The sequence below is a fragment of the Phyllostomus hastatus genome, unplaced genomic scaffold, assembly GCF_019186645.2.
Source record: "Phyllostomus hastatus isolate PE091 unplaced genomic scaffold, TTU_PhHast_1.1 phas_scaffold_755, whole genome shotgun sequence".
Taxonomy (NCBI): domain Eukaryota; kingdom Metazoa; phylum Chordata; class Mammalia; order Chiroptera; family Phyllostomidae; genus Phyllostomus; species Phyllostomus hastatus.
Window position 1 is genome coordinate 3,341,474 of NW_025334039.1, and position 18,735 is coordinate 3,360,208.

At 53.1% G+C, this 18,735-nt stretch overlaps 1 protein-coding gene across 2 annotated transcripts in view; it reads right to left on the reverse strand.

Annotated features, from left to right (window-relative positions):
* The window catches only part of RFX4 (regulatory factor X4), a 133,783-nt gene that overhangs the window by 66,785 nt on the left and 48,263 nt on the right, over window positions 1-18,735 (reverse strand). For both annotated transcript variants that reach the window (XM_045826555.1, XM_045826553.1), the window contains exon 4: window positions 17,368-17,491. In XM_045826555.1, coding sequence (XP_045682511.1) covers window positions 17,368-17,491 — 124 coding nt within the window. The remainder of the gene's footprint in view (window positions 1-17,367; window positions 17,492-18,735) is intronic.

Consider the following 18,735-nt stretch of genomic DNA (forward strand, 5'->3'; position numbering starts at 1 on the left):
GGTAAAACAGGTTTCTAAAATGTTATCCCGCAGTGCGACAGTGAAGGACACGACGCGAAGGTTCTCTGAATTCCTTAACAGCGTCACTCTTGTAGGCAGCGTATCCCTGCTTCCTTTACCCCTAAGTCCCGTAAACTACGGGCGTGGGCTTCTCACTTTACATCCCGCCCCTCCCAAACAGTTGTGACCCGAGGACAATGCCAGGAACGGGCCAGACCCAGGGTCGGTGACAGGGCCCTGCAGCACTCCGTCCCCTGGTGCCGTCTGAGACCACGCCAGGGTCTGGTGGCCACGCCACCTTGGGCCACTAATTCTAACCTCTGGCCACGTGTGCCGGCCAGACTTCCACCTCGGGGCTGGTTTCGGAGCCGAGATTTGCAGCAGCTGCTCACAGAGGTACACTGAGGCACCAACACAGATGTGCCACAGAGATGGAGGGTAAATAGGGGAAGGAGAAATACGGGGCCACGGGAATCTTCTCGCTGGTTTTTAAAGAGTGGGTTAGGATTTGGGTTCTGATTTTCCTACCTACCCGAGCAAAAGTGATAATACCAAAAAGCTACAAGCGTCCCTGTATCTGTGAGATAAATGCATGCCAGTTGCTGAGGAAAAGCAGAGATTTTCCTATGTTTCTGTCTGGGAAACTTCTCCCGTGCACATGGGCACGACAATAAGGTGCCACACTGAATGCTCTGTGTGAGCCGACAGTTTACAAATGGACACGTCGCGCGCTGTCGAGAGCACGGTGGGACTGCACTGCTCGTATCTGGCTGATAACCTTGTTTGTGTGTGCGGCCCCTCCCCAAAGCATTTTTACAATAAAAATATCCATACTTCTTGATCTATTGATTCCAAGAAAATAATCTGAAATAAGAAAAAGCTGTGTGCAGGACCATTAATGAGAATGAAAGATTAGAAACAAATTAAACCTCCAGTGATAGGTAACTGGCTAAATAAATGATTAGCTATATGCTCAATAAAATATCGCACGGGCATTAGAAATGATGGTAACAAAAGCTACGTCACAACACAGAAAATGCTGACGACAATGTTAAAACGAAATAGCAGAACTCAAGCTATACTTATGCTGTGGTTATAACTAATGTTTGGACTAATATAGGAATGGAAAGGGAGTATGGAAAAATAAAAATGGATGTTTGTTAGGTAGAACAAAAAGGGTTTTGCATGACATTTGTATAAGAAATCAACTTTAAAAGAAAGAAAAAAGAAATCAACTTTTTTTGCAAGTAGAAAGGACTTTCTTACTAGGAATATGCCTAGTTGACAAAAGACATTCAAGCTAATTTTGAAAGAAGCACCAAAAATACACCATAATGTTAGTGATTATGATTATACTATAAAGTTAGTGAAAGTGATTGTCTTTTTCCTTTAAAAAAATCATTCCCTATACCCTGCAAACGACATAGTTTTTTAAAGTGGCACTTTGGGTGGGGTTGCTAAGTGTTAGTATTACTTCACTGGTGAGAATGGGCAAAGCTCTGAAACTTTTCCAAGTGTTTATCAGAAGAGTGTCCCACCTAACAGCCACAAAGCAAATGGCAGCACCCAGCCCTCGGCTCAGGGACCAGGGGCCACAGACTCTGGTCTTGAGATGTACCCAGCGCCCCTGGGACTGAGGACAGGCTTCTGGAGCTGATCGCTCCACCACTATGAGGCTAGAAAATGCACAACCTGTGAGTTTGTAACTCTTTACGATCTTGACGAGTTCCCAAGTCCCAGAACGGGGTCTGTGGATTCACTGATCAGCTGAACTCTGATCCCTCCACAGCTGATGGGTTTCACTGGCTCCTTCTGAATGCTGTGTGCATGAGCACACGCAGCTTTACCGCCTTTGCCACCAGCATCCCCTCCCGCTGCCGGTGCCCTGTTGGCTCCGCCCAGGCCGTCTGCGGAGCCCAGACTCTTCCTCTCCCGCGCCGCTGCCCCCCACCCAGGACCTCTCGCCTGGACCACAGACGTGTCCTCCTAGTGGGGTGCCCTGCCTTCCGTTGTGCTGCCCCACCAGCAGTCAGATCATTTCCTGTTGAAAACCGTGGTGCCTTCCCGCCACCTACAGCGGATAAAAGTCCAGCCCCCTGGGCTGGTCCACGAGGCCCTGGGTGACCGGCCCCAGCCTGATTCCCCAGCCTCCCACCCAGCCACCCACCCCACCCCGTACCCACTCCCTGAGCTCCAAGCCACACTCTTCCCTCTGCCTGGAATGCCAGGCCCACGCTGTGCCCCGCTCACCCCTGAGGAACTCCTCTCTTCTGCTCAGCCCCTCCCACTCCCCCCTGGGGCCCTTCCATGAAGCCTTAGAAGCACGCCTCTGCCTTCCCAGCCAGCTGGGAGGCCGCAGTATACACAGTGGTTAAGGACACGGGCTTTGGGGTCAAGTCCTGACTCAGGCTCTTTGCCAGTGACTTGACAGGTATTATCTCAGGTAACCATCACAACAAGCCAGGTCCCACTGCCATTCATTCCCTCTGCACAGTCAACTGAGGTTCAGAGAGGCTAAGTAACCCGCACGTTGTCACACAGCTCACAAGATGCAGACGTCGGATTGGAAGTACCTGGTCCGGCTACCACAATATTACTGCCTCTGGATGAATGCAAGTGCCCCAGAGCCCCTCATTCCTTCTTTTAACGGCAACCTTTATTTCTTTTATCTTATAGTCTTGCATTTATACATGTTAGGTGTATGTGAGGAGTGAAATAACATCTTGTTTCCATCTACTGTCCAGGGGAGATTTCTGTTCGATTCCCCGACTTTTACCCTCTCGGAGGAAATGTGCTGGTGGCCTCTGCTGTGAACAGGGTCTGAGAGCTCTGTCCCCAGACCTGCGAGGGGAAGAGGGGCGCAGCTCAGAGGGCTGTGATGTCAGCAGGCAGCCTGCCGTTTCCCCTTAGATGAAATCTACCCGCATCCAACAAAGTGGGAATAGGACAAGTAAACGCTTCTCCGCTTAATAAAAGTGCGAAGAAAAGTCATCTGTCTGGACAGCGGAGGTCCCCGAGGGAATCGCCCAGATCATCGCCCGTCTGTCTGCTCAGAGCCCCGACTGCTCTCCACGGCCGGCTGACTCGGCAGCGTGCCCAGGTACCACCGTGCAGCTCCGCTCCCGGCTCCCGCCTTCTCTCTAAAAATGTCCTCTCGGGAGCCCCGGGCTCCCTTCGGATCAGACTACTCAGTGCCCATCGATTCTCTGAATGGTTCCCGGCTTCTGGGCTCCACACCTCTGCACCTTCTTCTACCCGCCACTCTCTCCGCCTCCCACAGGCAACTGCCCCCACCCCCCCCCACCCGGTGCGCCCTCCCACCCTCCTGCCCAGCGGGCTCCACTCCTCCTCGAAGAGCCCTCCCGATCTCTGACCGGGTAAGAGCTCTTCCTTCTCCACACCACGGCGGCATCTGCTACTTGCCATCCATGACCAAGTTCCATCCTTCCCCTAGGTGGGAGGAATCCTGATTCTGCCCACACTTGCCCGTCTCTGCCAGTCCTGGCGCCATGCTCTCGGGCCTGGGTGGCTGCAGCGGTCTCCTTATCACCTCTGTGTCCAGTCGTGCCCCAGCACGATCTTGTCTCTGTGAGGCCTCTGACAAAGCCCACACCCCCCAGCTTCTGCTGGACGAGTCCTGTCTTCATCCCAGCTCGCTTCGCCGCCTCATCCTCTCCCTATCGCCCCGTTCCGGCCACATGGGACTTCTTGCAGGTTTATGACCACACCGTGTTCTCTCTTCCCCTGGCCTTTCCCATAGGCTGTTCTCATTTTCTGGAACCTTCTCTCCATGCCCTTTGTCTGCATAATGTCTACTCATCCTTCAAATCTTAGCTTGTCCTTTATGTCCTTCCTCCTGGGCCACCTGTATGGTTTCAGTGACCATGGGTGTGTGGCCCCTACCGCCCTCACACCTAATCGATAGTCTACTCAGCTCTACAGAGTCCTTGCCCAGGGCCTTCGAGACTCACACGAACTGGATTTCAGCCTCGTTTGCTACTGCTCCTCCCCCGTCTGAGAAGCTGCGGCCCCCATGACCACATAGGATGCCTCCTGGGGCACAGCCTGGCTTCGCTCAACAGCAGGCATTTATCGAGCTGTTTGCTCCACAGGCCCGACACTGCGCCAGGCACTGCGGGATGGAACACTGAGCAGGACAGACGCAGCCTTTGTGGAGGAAGTTCCCATTCTAGTGGGAGAAGACCAAACAAACACATAAAAAAGTCAACATGTCTTCCATCAGGCAAGTGCCACTGAGAGGGACCAGCGAAGCAGGGTGAGGGGAACAGGGAATGTGGAGGTGGGGGTGCTATTTTACTTAGGGTGACAAGGACTCGGTGACCAAACGTGGCCTTTGAGTGGCAACCTGAAGGAAGGGAGGGGACACACCTGCGGATATCTGGGGGAGGGAAACTGTAGGCAGAGGAGACAGCTCATGCGAAGGCCCTGGGGGCGGGGGGCGGGGGCGGCGGGGAGCTTGTTGCACGTGCTGCAGGAAGAGCAAGGAACCTGACGTGGCTGGAGCAGAGCAAGTGCTCGAGACGGAAGATGAGGTCAAGAGGCTGGGAGAGGGGACGAGCATGGCTCACGAGGGCCCGGGGCGGGGTGGGCCTCCGCAAGCTCTCCTGCTTTTTTAGAGGGCTTTGAGCAGAGGGGTGGGGAACAAGGTCTGACTTACCTTTCAAAGGACCGCTCTGGCTGCTGCGTGGGGAGGAGACTGTAGGGGGCAAGGGTGGAAGCAGGGAGACCAGTCAGGTGCCACTGCGGCAGTCCAGGCCGGAGATACCGTGGCTCCGTCCATTAATTCATTGATTCAGTAAAGGACAGACAGCATAAATGAACGTTCCTCTTTGGTTGGCCATTGAAAGGGTTTCCAATGTTGTGCTAATGTAAATAATGCTCTCCGCAATGCCATTTGCATAGTGATTTTTACTTTTATTGCTGATGTTTTGATTGGGTTTGTCTTTCCCCCCTCATAATAGTTTCTCGAGCGTGGAGCTGCCTGATGAAAGGGGAGAAAGATTTCAAGGCTCCTAAACATACTGTCAAATTGCTTTCCATGAAGGGTAGAAGGGTATCATTGCTTTTTAGAGTGTGCTAAGTTGACAAGTCCTCCCCACCCCAAAAGAACTTGTTTTCTTTCTTCTATTTGAACATCAGGTTTCTAAACACTTGCTCAGCTTACAGGCTTGTAGCAGGGTCGAGGGAATTAGGGCGTGGACCCCCAGCTTGTCTCCTGGGCTTTACTAGCCAGAAGTAGGAGGAGGGAGGAGGGAGGAAGTTCCACCCCAACTGGGATTTCACTGGCTTGTTGATGCATGGGAGGGGCGGGGCGGGGGGGGGTAGGAGGGGGATGACCAGCTGCCAGGGAGGGGCCGGAGCAAGGGGTCCAAAGCCAAACACCTCTCCCTTATTATTCGTCCGCTGGTCCTCATCCTTTTCTAGCCCGTCCTTTTCACTGACCACTGACGGACGGCACTCTATGCTTCGGTCCTTTGATGGATTTTCAGAGGATCTTCATTCACACCAGTGTTCAGGCTTTCGCCATATATTATGGCCTCCCAAGCAATATATGTGTGTGGTGAGAATATTCGGTTCTGTTGGTAAAAAAATACTTTTGATCTGAACATATTGGATAGCCAAATCCTCCCCTCCTCCTGGCAAAAAAGAGAAAGGTGATTTCACAGGAAAGAACTCAGAGGAAAGGAATTTGGTGAAGGGTTGGGGTGGGGGATGGGTGCAGGCGCCGCTGAACCACATCACTTTCTGCCCAAATGGAGGTCAAGACTTTTCCCACTCCGAGCAAAGAAAGGCTGGTGCAGGCCGGCCTCCCCCTTCCAGCCTCAACAAAACCCTGTGGGAAGGGGGTTTGCTTTTTTTTTTTTTCTTTTTTTCTTTTTGCTTTTTAACTGTTTCTTACGGGCTGCAAATTACAAATTATTCTCCTCTCCTTTCACCAAATAATCAACTGGTCCAGGAATCTGAAAGCCCAGCACCATTTAGTTTGAGTCTCAAAATGCAGGGTCGGTTCAGCCCCGCTAAAGCTGCTCAGCTTTTAATTTCTGGAGCGGGACTCGGCAAACAGTCCAACACTTTTGTGGAGCTGTGAGAGTTGAGCTTCGCTGTTTGATAAATGAGCAGACGGCAGGCAGCCCCTCTTTCTTTTTTTGTGCGGGTTCAATGAAGCCTGCCTAAAGAACACCACATGCTGTTCTAGCTAGTGATCTAACATTCCGCCACATCCAGCCTCCCCAAGTCCCTTTAATTACTCAGGAATCCCACCCTTCTCTCTTTCAGCCTGGCAGACAGGGCGGGGGCCGGGGGGGGGGGGCTCCTCGGGGCTGGGGGTGGGAAGTAGGGGGTCCCGGGAGAACTACTCTCTCCGCAGCTTTTATGGGGAGGGGCGCGTTATTCATCTCCCCAGCCCATTCTTCTCCCTGTGCAACGCACTGCTCTGGGTCGAAGGAAACGCAGCACGCGGGCTTTCCCGCACATGATTTTGTGGGTTCGGTTTTAAAAAGTATGCGTTTTTTTAGGTGAACATGCCTGAAATGGCATACGCCCTCCTTTAAGAGAAGAACAGGGAAGAGTGAGGAGAGGAGCCGACGCCCGCTGAGCACCACTGGGTGCCACGCACTCCCCGGGTGTTTCACACGCGGTGGTGAGATTTTATGCCGCAAACGACGCTGTGAGAGAGCGAGATGATCCCGGCAGCACAGACGAGAGGCTGGGATCCACCGCGATTGGCAGGGCTGCTCAGATTCACAGACTCCGGCCGGGGGAGAAGCAGGAATCTTGGGCCTCTTCCTCTCCTGTTCTTCACGGTGGCTGACACCACGGGAGCCAGCGAGGTGTCCACTAACGGGGCGTGACACCGTGGACGTCCTCTCTAGGTGTCGCCTCAGAAGGCGCTGCAGAGCCACGCGGTCTCTGCAGACAGACGTCATTTGGTTTTGACCCCGAACTGTAGGATCTTGATCCAGCTTGACCTCTACACTTGGTCATCAGAACGGCTCTGCAAAAAGGCTTTTGATGGCTTCCCAAACTCAACCCACCCCCTGCAGGCAAAGGTTTGCCACCAACAAGAACGGATCCAGAAGAGGTTCCGAAGGAGGGGGGTAAGTGCAGATCCTCCCATGCTTTGGAGGAGACAAACTCCTGTGGGTGGGCACCATCAACGACGCTTAAAACAGTGCAAACACAAGAGCTGCGGGTCTTGTGTCAGAGGTCATTTGGGTGTGGGAAAAGAAGAACGGGCTTTTCAAATAGCGAGAAATCAGAAATTCATCCAATGACGTGTTCCTGATTTACAACAGTGCATTGCAGAAGTCTTGTGCCTTCTCTTAAAAAGCACAATTTCCTCAACAAGAGACAGAAATGATTACAGAAAAGGGTTCATTAAAGGGATTCCAATGATCACGACTCTTAAGTCTCAAAGTGGGACCCTCTCTTTCTTTGTTGACAGCAGCTCTAGCCCCTTTTCTGGAGAAGATGAAATAGTGAAGCCTGGTGGCATGAATTAGGATGTTTAAAACACCCTGCCTCAGTGCCACCATCTTGAAATGGACAGTTGCCAAAATAATCTTACTATGGTCATGTAACTCTATCCATTTGATAATTTTTGGGCGGTGGTAGTACCTACTTGGTGCCAGGCACTGGTGGTCCACAGGATAAAATGCTGTAGGAAATTCTCCCAAAGGAATTTGCAAAATTTTCAGCAATTCCTCTCCACTGCATTAAGACAGGAATGGAATTTCAAACCGAGCATACGGATTAAGGCAGGATACCGTGGAAACCCCTTGGGTCAGGAAGGTAATGCTTAGCCTGTTGTCCCTTGAAGGGTGCCATGGCTGACAATTCCAAAGAGTCCAAAGGTCCAGGATTTGTCCCCGTGCTGACTGGATGACAGTCGCGCGTGTGAATCCGACAAAAGCCAGCCATCACTCACTGCTTTAGCTGGAATGAGGTGAGTTACGTAAGACACAGGTTAAGTCAAAAACGGAATACTTCTGAAGACGGTGATGGGAGAGGGTGAAGGCGGCGATGGCAGCGTGTGTGCGATGTGGGACACTTTTAGAACAGTTGTTCTCACGATCATTCGGAACGAAGAGCAGCTCTTAGAAGAGTTGAGCGCTGATGTGTCAGTGACGATACACGAAGAACATCCAGTATAAAAGCCCCGAAACGCTGCCGCGGTAAACTGAGTCGTCCTCAGAGCCCACGTGCGCCGCGGGTTTGCATTTACCAGGCGCTGCGCCCAGGAGGCCCCTTTACCCGTCATTGCCTCCACAGTGCTCCAGGGGGCTGCTAGCATCTCCCCACTTTACAAATGGGGAAACGGAGGCCCAGAGCCGTTAAGAAACCGCCCGCCCTCACAGAGCTGGTAAGCAGTGGGCGGGGGATTCAAACCCAAAGAGTTTGATTTCAGAGTTTGTGCAAACGCACGCCACTAAAGACCCCTGAAATAACAAGCTCTGGGCTCCTGTGCGAAACCAGCCATTCCGAGGCGGACACTGCACACTGATATGGAAGGTTAAGGATAACACATGCAGGAATGTTGCAAGTATATTCCATATACTTATTTTTTCCTCGAACACTGGAAAAGGACCATCCCTGAAGGAGCTTAAGGATGCTTCAGAGCACCGTTACCTTCTGCCGTCGCCTTCCATGGGGGTGCACGTGACTCCAGTCTGGGAGGGAGGTGTGGGGGGCGGGCGGATTATAAGGGCTCTTGAGGGAAAGGGCAGTCATGTAAAATGAGAGGAATCTTTAGCCTCATTTCCATTCTGGGTACATGTGGCTACAGGAGGCACAGGTCCCCATGTCAGAATTGGTATTGTTTTTTGTGTTTTGTTTTGTTTTCATTGCTCAAACATAGCGGGCAGGGAAGAAGGAGCCAAATATTCAAGGGAGACCCACCCACAGCCCAAACTGCCAATGATCGCAAATCCTCGTGGGAAAAAAGCAGAATGCAAGTCAATTCACGTCACACAAGAACACCCTTCGCTCTGGTCTTCCCACCTCTCACTGGTGTCCCTGCCCCGCAGATGGGGTCCAGTGCTCTTCCTGAACCTTCCAATCTGGCCCCGCCACTGAGTGAATGGCCCTCAATCCCACTGAAAATTCTACTCAATCCCACTGAAAATTCCCACATCTGGAAGATGACGGGGTTCCACCAACAGATCTCTAAGTCCCCTTGACGGAGTAAGCTTATTTATACTGAGGTGACAGTAACTGAGAGTGTGAATGAGGTATCCTGTCCTGTTCTAGTTGCACTTTCACAGACTTTTTAAAGGAACGGAGGAATTTGGGGCATCGGCAAGCCTTCGGGGGAGGTGTATTTGCAAAGCAAAATACTCTCCACAAATTGAAATTACACGCTGTCATTAGCCATCGAGTGCTTCTCCGTGAACGTGCCTCTCCCTGACGAGTTCTGCACACTGCTGGCCGTAAGTCACGGTGCCCTCATAGAGTCCTGGTGGCCACACTGCGACCTCCCATGTTACTTTCCACGGGCTCCTCACTGAGGCTACGCCCTGCCCTCTCTCGGGATCCCGGGTCCCGTTTCCGAGGTGCAGCCCGTAAGAGGACACGGGGGCTCGACCCGGGGGAAGAGAGGCCGAAGGCGCAGACTTCCGGCTGGAAGATGAATGAGCCCTGGAAACATGACGTACACAGCACGCAGACTGTAGTCAACAACACCGTGTCGTTATAGTTGAAGGCTGCTAAGAGAGTAGATCTTAAAAGTTCTCATTGAAAGAAGAGAAGAAAATTGTAAATATGTGCGGTGATGGATGATAACTTTGTGATGATCATTCCTCAATATATACATATATCAAATCATTACGTCAAATCATTGATCTATCAAATCAATACAGTATTACATGCTAATTAAACAGAATACAGGGATGCCTCAAGTGCCCTCGGGTGGACCAAAGCGCTGGCTGCCTTCCTCCTTCCCTTTCTGACGAACCTCTGGCTTTTCACTCCCGGAGTCAACTGGCTCCGTTTTCCTGCCGCCCTGACAGCCAGGGACTGCATCGGGAAGTCTCGGGGCAGGGCCCTGCGAAAGCTCCCGAAGAGGGCTGACCGGCCCGGAGTCCACGCCTTTCTCTCCTTATCCCACCCGCCTTCCTGCCCCTTGCCTGGGATATAGCCTTCGCTGTCCGGCAGCCCGTGTGGACCACGAGGTGACCTAGAAGTTGGAAGCCATCTGCGAGGGATGGCAGCAGAGAGAAGGGCCCAGGTCCCTGGTGCCCTCATAGTGATGTCATACCAACGTCGGGTTTCCTTCCTCGAGACTTGTTGTATGTATGAAAGAGAAAAACCAAAAGTGCGTGTAAGCCACTGTGTGGGGGTAGGGAGGGGTGTCTTTTACCCGCCACCCCAGCCCAGGTCCAAACTGTATACACCGTCCGATTTCCACCCGGCACTCACTCCACAGAGCGGGCTCCAGCGGCCCTGGAGTTAGCCACGCCTTCCTTAAACGGGAATGAAAACGGCGTCTGGTTCACAGGGCTGTGCGAGGGTAACCAAGATAACGTGTGTGTCTGTGGGGTGTGGTGGGGGGGCTCGGCCTAGTCTGGCACCGCGCCGGCATGACTGTCATTACAGTTTTCAGTTGAGAAGTATTTCCCGCTGATGTAAATGTCTTCACGTGTTTGTAGACTAAGTTTCCCCTTGGATAGGTGGAGGGACTGAGATTCAGAGAGGGAAAGAGACCAATAGATCCTCAAGTTCAAGGCCCCAAACTTGGCAGTATTGGAAGCCCCTGGCCTACAGCACATGGTGGGCCTTCAACAGAGGTTTGCCGAAGACACTCGTTGGTCTTTAGACGGCTGCTGGCCCGCCTGTTATGAATGCGGGGAAAGCAAGCCCTTTGTAGGTTAGAGATGTTCTCTCTGCTCAGAAATCAGAGGCCCCGTTTTTCTTTCTGAGAGGATTTAGCTTGTCGCTAAGCACACGATGCCCCATCCGTGTGCAGGTAGAATCTTTGCTTCCGAGTTTCCCAAAGGCCAGAGGGAATGGGAGAAAGAAGTAACTGGTGGAATGAAAACACCCACTTCAGACTCCGTGGGTCTCGTAAGGCTGCGGGTTGGGACCTCTCCCACAATGCTGGGCCCCTGGGGGCTTTTCAGGACCGGCGTTGACCCCGCTGCCCTCAACCCCCACCCCAAAAGAGCCCGAAGCTTCCTCCTCCGCGTCCCTCCAACCCTGGGTTTCACAGCTCAAGAGGCACATTTGCCATCTTGCTTTGAGGATTCTCAAGTGCGGATGTCCCCTCTGCAGCTCGTCCCCTCAAGGAAGCTGTCTCCGCCCTCCGCACCCATCACCTAGCACAGGGCCCGAGGCAGAGCGAGACCGGTGAGTATCGAACAAACGGGTGGAGCCCCATGCTGAGGGAGGAAGCAGCAGGGAAAATACTGGCAGGGGCTGTGAGTGCCTGGCACACCCAGCGGGGAGCCCTGAGGGGCCATTTCTCAACAGCGACCACCAGCACCCGTGACCCTTGAGAAAGAGAGAGGCAGAGACGTCTCCCAAATTCCATCATCTAGGCTGCCAGTGTGGACTGCTAATGACTACACCAAAGGGGAAGCAAAACTCTGTACACAAAACTGCCTCCACACCCCCACTGTCCCCCCAAAATAACCTGCTCTGCGTAAAGGAGGTGTTAAGTGCTCGGACTCTGGAGCCAGGCTTCCCGGGTTCACATCCTGAACTCATTGCTCACGGGCTGTGTGACCTTGGGCACATTACCTAATTTGCTTGGGACTCAGTTTACCCATCTACAAATGGGGATAATAACAGTTTGCCCCTCCCAGAGCTGTCGTTTCAAGGATTAGATGACACTGATACATGTAAAGTGCTTGGAACAGTGCCAGGTGTGCAGAAAGCCCCAGGTACGTGGTTGCTGTTTTTATTAATTGTGTGAGAAATCTGGAAGTGCTACATTCATAATTAGATGTAGCAAGATGCTTCTACCGTCTTTTTAAGAAAATCACCTATGATGAGCGTGGGCAATTTGGCTGAGCGTGATGTCATACATGTAGGTCAATTGTGATCCACATTACCTTGGGGTGTTTCCATTTTACGGTTCTGTTGTTCTTGAAAATTTAATGTTACTGCTTTTGGGGGAGAATTAGGGTTATCATTTTGGAAATATTTTTTCTCCACCTGACAAGCCTGGAGGCACCAGCAGCAGGCGGGAAGGGTCAGGGGAGAGCTGGAGGTCAAACCACACACGCCCTTCCCCCACGGCAGGTCCCCAGGCCACTCGAGGTTGGACTGAGCTGGGGGTTGGGGGTGCAAGGCTGTGGGAGCGCGGGACTGGACTTTTAATGTCTAAAAGAGAGTCTAAATTATTGAAAAGAGGCTTGTTCTTATGGCTGATCACCAAGAAGCTATTGAACCTGCCGTGAAACCATCAGGGGTCCGAGAAGGGGGTTTGGGCACCGCACGGTTGAAGGAGTCACTAGAACACAGCAAAGCCATTTTCCGTGTGTACGCCACCGAGCTCAGCCTGTTCCTACCCCAGTTACACGTGCGGGGGCTCCTCCGGGCATCCCTAAGAGTCAGGGTGGAGCCCTGGGTGTGCGGTGAGCTGGTCAAAATCAGGCAGCACGAGAACAGAGCCGCCGGCGAGTCCTCCGTGCAGCAGCAAGAGCAGCTGTGGGCGGGTGGGGGGTTGGAGGCTGGCGGGAGACCACGTCCCTTCAGCCAGTGGGACAGAGATCCACAGGGGCTCCCCCAAGCCCCCCAACTGGACCCCTTCCCCCAGCATAGGGGTGATGATCGTGGCAGAGGGCGCTGGTTTCTGGGAGGAATTCTCCAAGAGCACCAGCTGGTCTTCCCTCCAAGCACCCTCTTCCCCTGCCCGGGAGGCACCCGAAGAGGAGAGAGAAAGAGCCAGCATCACCCGTTCACAGAGCGAATGCCGAGCCACTGGGCAGCGGAGGCCCCGCCTTCCACGTGAGATGGGAGTTTTCACTTGGACCAAACTGGGCTTTTTCCATAGCCAAGTTTTAGTGACCTAAGCAAGGCCGGCGGGACGGCTGAGCACAGCCAGATGCTTCGGGATTTCCCTGTGATGTTATCAGCAGGGCTAGACAGAGGACTTCCAAGGTGGTTGTTCAAAGGAAGTCAAGATACAGCCAGTTCCATCGGCACATTAACAAGTCCACCCCCCCACTCAGGAACGAGGTCACGGAAAACGGGGACAATGCCCATTTCATGGAGTTACCGCACCAGGCACAAATTCACAAATGTCACGTGATTCGCATGGCCCCTGGCAAATACTACTCACAAAAGTCCCTCAACCTCTAGCAAACACTGGGGCTCCACGGAACACCAGGCACTGTCCTGGGTGCCCGGCATTTACATGGACAAACAGAGTCCTCGCGCAGCTCCCATTGTGGAGAAGGAGGCAGACAACACACAGCAACGGACATACATGTAATAGGGAATATCTATCAGTCACATATATGACGGTTTATACAATTATAACATGCACAATTACATACAGTATATTAGATAATATACAGCTATGCAATACACAGTAATATTTAATGACATAATCGAAAACTATGTGTACTATATATCAGTGACACCATCGATGTGTGGTGCTGCAGGCAGTGGTCAGGGCTACAAAGAGAAGCAAAGCGTGGTGCGGAAACAGAGGAGCCAGGAGGGACGGGGGCCGATTTTAGGTGGTGGTGCTTTCTTCCGAGGGGAGAGCTCCTCACGGTTTGCAGAAGTGCTCTCGTGAGCTCCGTCCCATTTTATCCCTAGAGTGATTTGGTGGGAGATTATTCCGGACTAAAGATAAGGATGTGAGAGCTCAGGAAAGTTCAGTGACTCAAGTTGGGTGACCTTTCGTGACCCTCGCCCACGGTAAGAGCAGGCAAAGGCCAGTTCAGCGAGAAGCCTCGGCATCCTCTGTGCATCCTACATGAGTTCCGGGACCTGAAGTCAATAACACGCTGTTCCTGGAAGCCAGCGCTTGTGGAGCTCGGCCACAGCGTCGGAAAGAGGATCTCTGTTTCAGATCTTACTTGCGGCAAAGCGATTGCTGCCACTTTGTCAAGGACACTACCCCAGCCAGGGGACATGGGAGGCAAGTGGAGGTGGCGGGGGAGCTTCAACACTGATGTCTGTCTGGCCTCAGCCCACCTGCAAGCTGGGTGGAGAAACCACCCCCAACCTAATTGGAAACATTGACCCTCGCCTGCTCTGAGTTAAAAGTCGGTAGGTAAATCACAAGTTCGGAGGAAGCAGTGCAAGGGAAGACTGTCGACAATCACAGCCCAAGGTCTCAGGGAGACGGCAGCGGCGGCGTGCCGGGGGCCCTCAGGAAGGGCAGCGGTCTGGGGTTTCCAGGCAGCGAGCTCAACGTGCAGCCCGCCCTCCACGGGCCCCTGCGTCCTCCACCCACGAGGGCAGCTCCCGCTCCCCGGGCATGTGAAATCCACGGCGAGGCAGCCGCAGAGCTTCTGCATTTGTGCTTTTGATACCGTTAGAGCATTGCCTTGCTTCTGAACTGAAGATAAGACAGGTGTGTATTGGGAGGTTTGGATACTTATTTTAATTACTATTTTGGAAGCAGCTGGTACTGCACTTAAGGAAAAAACAGTATTTGGAAAAATATGTATATATTTTTTAAAGAGAGGTGGGAAGGGAGGGAGAAATAGAGGAAGAGAAACATCGATGTAAGACAGAAACATTGACCAGTTGCCTCTCGTATACTCCCTGACTGAGGACCGAACCTGCAACCCAGGCGTGTGCCCTGACCGGGAATCAAACTGGCAACCTTTTGCTTTGCAGGATGATGCCCAGCCCACTGAGACACACTGGTCATGGCTGGGAAAATATTTTAAATAGCTCTTTGGGGTAAACGAGACCTGTGGGCAGAGCTGTCAGCAGAAACCAAGGACCAGGGAACGGGGAAACTTGGTGGAGGCTGTCCCAAGGAGGACGGGAGGGTGGGGAGAGGGAAGCAGAGGAAGCCGGCAGAGGAGGAGCTAGCAGCCAGCAGGGCAGAAGGGCTGGGACTAGCGGGGAGCTGGCAGGTGCAGGACCGGTGAGCCGCCACTGCCGTGGGGGGTGGCACGGCAGCTGGAGGTGGTGTCTGTCCCATAGGACGGTGTGGGATGTAACCCCCTCCCACCACCATCAGTCCACTGGGATCACCAGGGCTGTTTTGTGCAAAGCAAAGAAGCCCCTGTATTGCACCCCTGGCTCACGACAGTTCAGAACGGGGCTGTCTAACAGCCCTTTCTGTGATGATGGAAACTTCTATCTGCACCCCCAGTGACATGTGGCCGCTGAGCATTTGAAACGTGGCTAGTGTGACTGAAGAACGTGATTTCACTGAAGTTCCCAACCACATGTGGCCAGTGGCCACCACACGGAACAGCGCAGGAGCAGAGAGAGGTGGCAAGTACAGAAGGAAGAGTCCCAGACCGTTGAGCTGCATGCAGGTCCTCTGGGGGTTGCTGAAGTCTTGCTGGCAGGCTGCAGACTTAGATTAGGAATGGACCCAGGGTTCAGGGAGGAGGGGCGAGTTAAATCGATTTTACCTAGATCACAGGGTCAAAAGAAACCCTCAGCTGACGACAGCGTTACAGAAGTATTCAAGAAAAAAGGAACAGAAGGTCCTCACACCAGCGACTTGGAGTTGCCGGAAATGGCGAGTTTTCTTTCCTTCCCCCCAGAATCAAAGCTAACAAACGGGCATTTGTATCTGCGCACAAACGCCCCATGGAGAAGGTACAGCGACAGCCGCGGTGGTGGCGCATGGTGGGTGTCCCCGAACATCTGAGCCACTCGATGGCTGAGCGGATGGTGCCTCGCATCATCCGCTGACACCCTCTCAGCCGAGTCTGCTCCCCCCGCACCCCCAAGAAGGCAGGGGTTGATCCCCACGTCGGAGCGCAGAGGGCTGAGGCCCAGAGAAGATCAATGGCAAGTCCAGGGGAGTTAAGATCCTTGGGCTTTCGGTTCACCGGACCTGTCCCTCCATCTACGAGGCCTCCTCTGGACTTCCCACTGTGGTCGCTGCCAGGGAGCGTGTAGATGCAAATGGATGTCTCAGGACCACAGACACGTGGCAAAGCTCCAGGGTCACACATGTTCCCGGTGTGCTTCACCTGCTCTCACCTGCTGAGGGGCCTGCGGCCTCTGTCCCTGGCCTGTGAGCCCCCCCCACGTCAGGGCCCACGCGGGTCCAGTGCGGGGTCTCTCTGCCTAACCACCACGCAGCCAGCCCATCTCGGCTCACACGGATGGACTGGAGAAACGAATGAACGCAAGAGCAAACGTTTCTCCCCTAACTTTCTAAAACATTCTCTTCGATGTGGGGAAATAGCATGAGTGTGTCCCCAAAACGCTTCCCCCTCCCTAAGTGTCCAGAGCTCCTTCCCATCAATCGAGCGGAGCCAGTTCTCAGCCACTCAGCTCTGGACTCACTCGCCAGGGAGGTTGGGTCAGGTCCGACGCCACGCTTTTTTCGTTCCTGCTGACCATGCACCTGTTGGGGATCTGCAAAGGGAACCCCCGAAACTTATACGCCCACCTCCTCCTGTCTTTCCAAGCCTGGCTATGCCTGCGTGCAGAGAACCGGTGAGGAAAGGAGGAAGCCTGCCTGTTGTTTGCTGCCAGAGGCACTCAGAATCAGACACGGAGAAAAGAAGCTAACAAGAGGAGAAAGAATTTGGATGTACTGACTCAGGTTAAATTGGGTATTTTGCAAGTGTAAAAATCTAAATTTTTATCTGTCCTGCAAACAAACAATCAGCCTTAGGGTGCCCCAGTAGCTTTCCTTGGCCTGGTAAGTGTGAACGATCAGAGATAACGATTTTCCATAGACGCAGCCCTGAGTGTGGACTAGAACTTCATCGTAAGACGGACAGAGAACAGCCAGGCCTGCAGCCACACGACAAACACCACCACTCCCAGGGGACCGCTCCCGGGCAGCCAGGCCGATGATACGAGGCCATTTGCCAGTGTCGCCGAGGCCTGCCCTGTACAAAGGCAAGCGGTCCGCCTGCCCCAGGCTCATCCGCTGACACCCAGAACACCCTCGTGGGTTTAATATTTGCCCCACAGAGGGAAAAAGTTACTTTCTGCAAATGGAGTACCGAGGAAATTCACTTTTCCCTTTATAACCTGTCTGAATTGTTTGACGTCTTTAATACTTGGGTATTATTTTGCTCTGGTATTTGGCTTGGTATCCCTTTGTTAACCAGTGCTTAAACTATTTGCAGCGGAGTGCGGTCACTCAGAAAGAACCAGCCAGCACGATTAAGGAGTGTGCATAAATTACTTAAAAGGACGGAAGAAAAGGAGCACGCCGGGGGAGGCGGGACTCACCTTCCCAAAGCTGGCAGCGTTGACTGGCTGGGTGTCGTTCTTCTCGCAGAAGTCCAGGTAGTGCATGTAGAGGGCGCTGCGGGGAATGCAGACCCCCTCCGCGATCTCGTAGTTCTCCTCCAGCCTGGGGAAACACATGGACGCCCAGTGAGCAAATAAATCCCCAGCCAGACAGTTACGATCTTTCTAGTCCTCCAGAGCTTGGGATGACCTCAGAAATAACTCTTCCTACAGATGAGGACCCAAGGCCCAGGAGGACAAAGCAACCTGCCAGAGCTCAGGACGGAGTTAGCAGGTGAGCGGGATCAGACTCCTGGTGCCCGTGGCAGTGACTGTGGGTCCCTTTTCCAGCCCAAATTCCCAGTCCTTCTCCTCGGCACTCTCATTGGTCTTGACTACATTCTCGGTGGATTGGGTTCCCCAAAACTCCAAAAAATGGTAGAAGGTCTTGCAGGTGCCTCAACCGAGCTTCGAACCACACACTCACGGTGTTGCTGTTTCTAACAGGAGTTACAATCACAGAGGGCTTTTTGGCTAACAGCAGCAGTGGGTGGGGACAGCCTGGGAAAGCATGTGCCCTGGGACAGGCTGGACAGTCACTAACCCGCTGACTGAAGGGAGGTTTTCTACCCACAGCCGGGAGCTGAACCTCTTGGTTTCTTTAATCGCCTTCTTGGCTGCACTAGGATTATATGGTTCTAGGCCTTCTTAATGAGTGTAGGTCAGAGGTTGAAGGTAGGGACTTTCAACTTGGGTCAAATCCCAGCCATGGCACTGGCCAGCGTGCTGACCTTGGGCCAGTCACTCAACCTCAGGCCTCAGTTTCCTTTTGGGGGTGACGATTATAACTACTTCATAGGGTTGTCATCACGATTGGATGTGACGTGTGACAGGGGCCAGCCTGGTGTCTGGCCCCTGGTGAGTACGTAGTAGATGCTGGACCTCATCACCATCCATTCCTCTCTTCATAAAACACCTGTGGGCACCTACAGGTCCAGGACATGTGCTGGACATTGGGAACATAGAAAACAAACTACATTGTTTTTCCTCTTTAACCTGAACACCAGAATGTTGTCGTCAACAAGAACCCTGCCTCCTTCGCTGTGGGCACGCTGGAAGGTTAAACGCTCCCTCCAGTGGAGCTGCCAAGGCCGGTGGCAACCTGGGGCTTCTTCGAGGGCCGCGCCCTTCAGAACCTGGGCACACGCTGCCCAATAAACGCGCCGGCAGAAAGTAGCTCCCCTTGGATCATGAACTGCATCCTGGGAAACAACTCAAAGTCACTTGGAATCAAGTTTGAGGGATAAACTGACTGGAATAACCCTTTTTTACCCAAACACGTTGGGGGAAGGGGTCAGAAATAAGGCA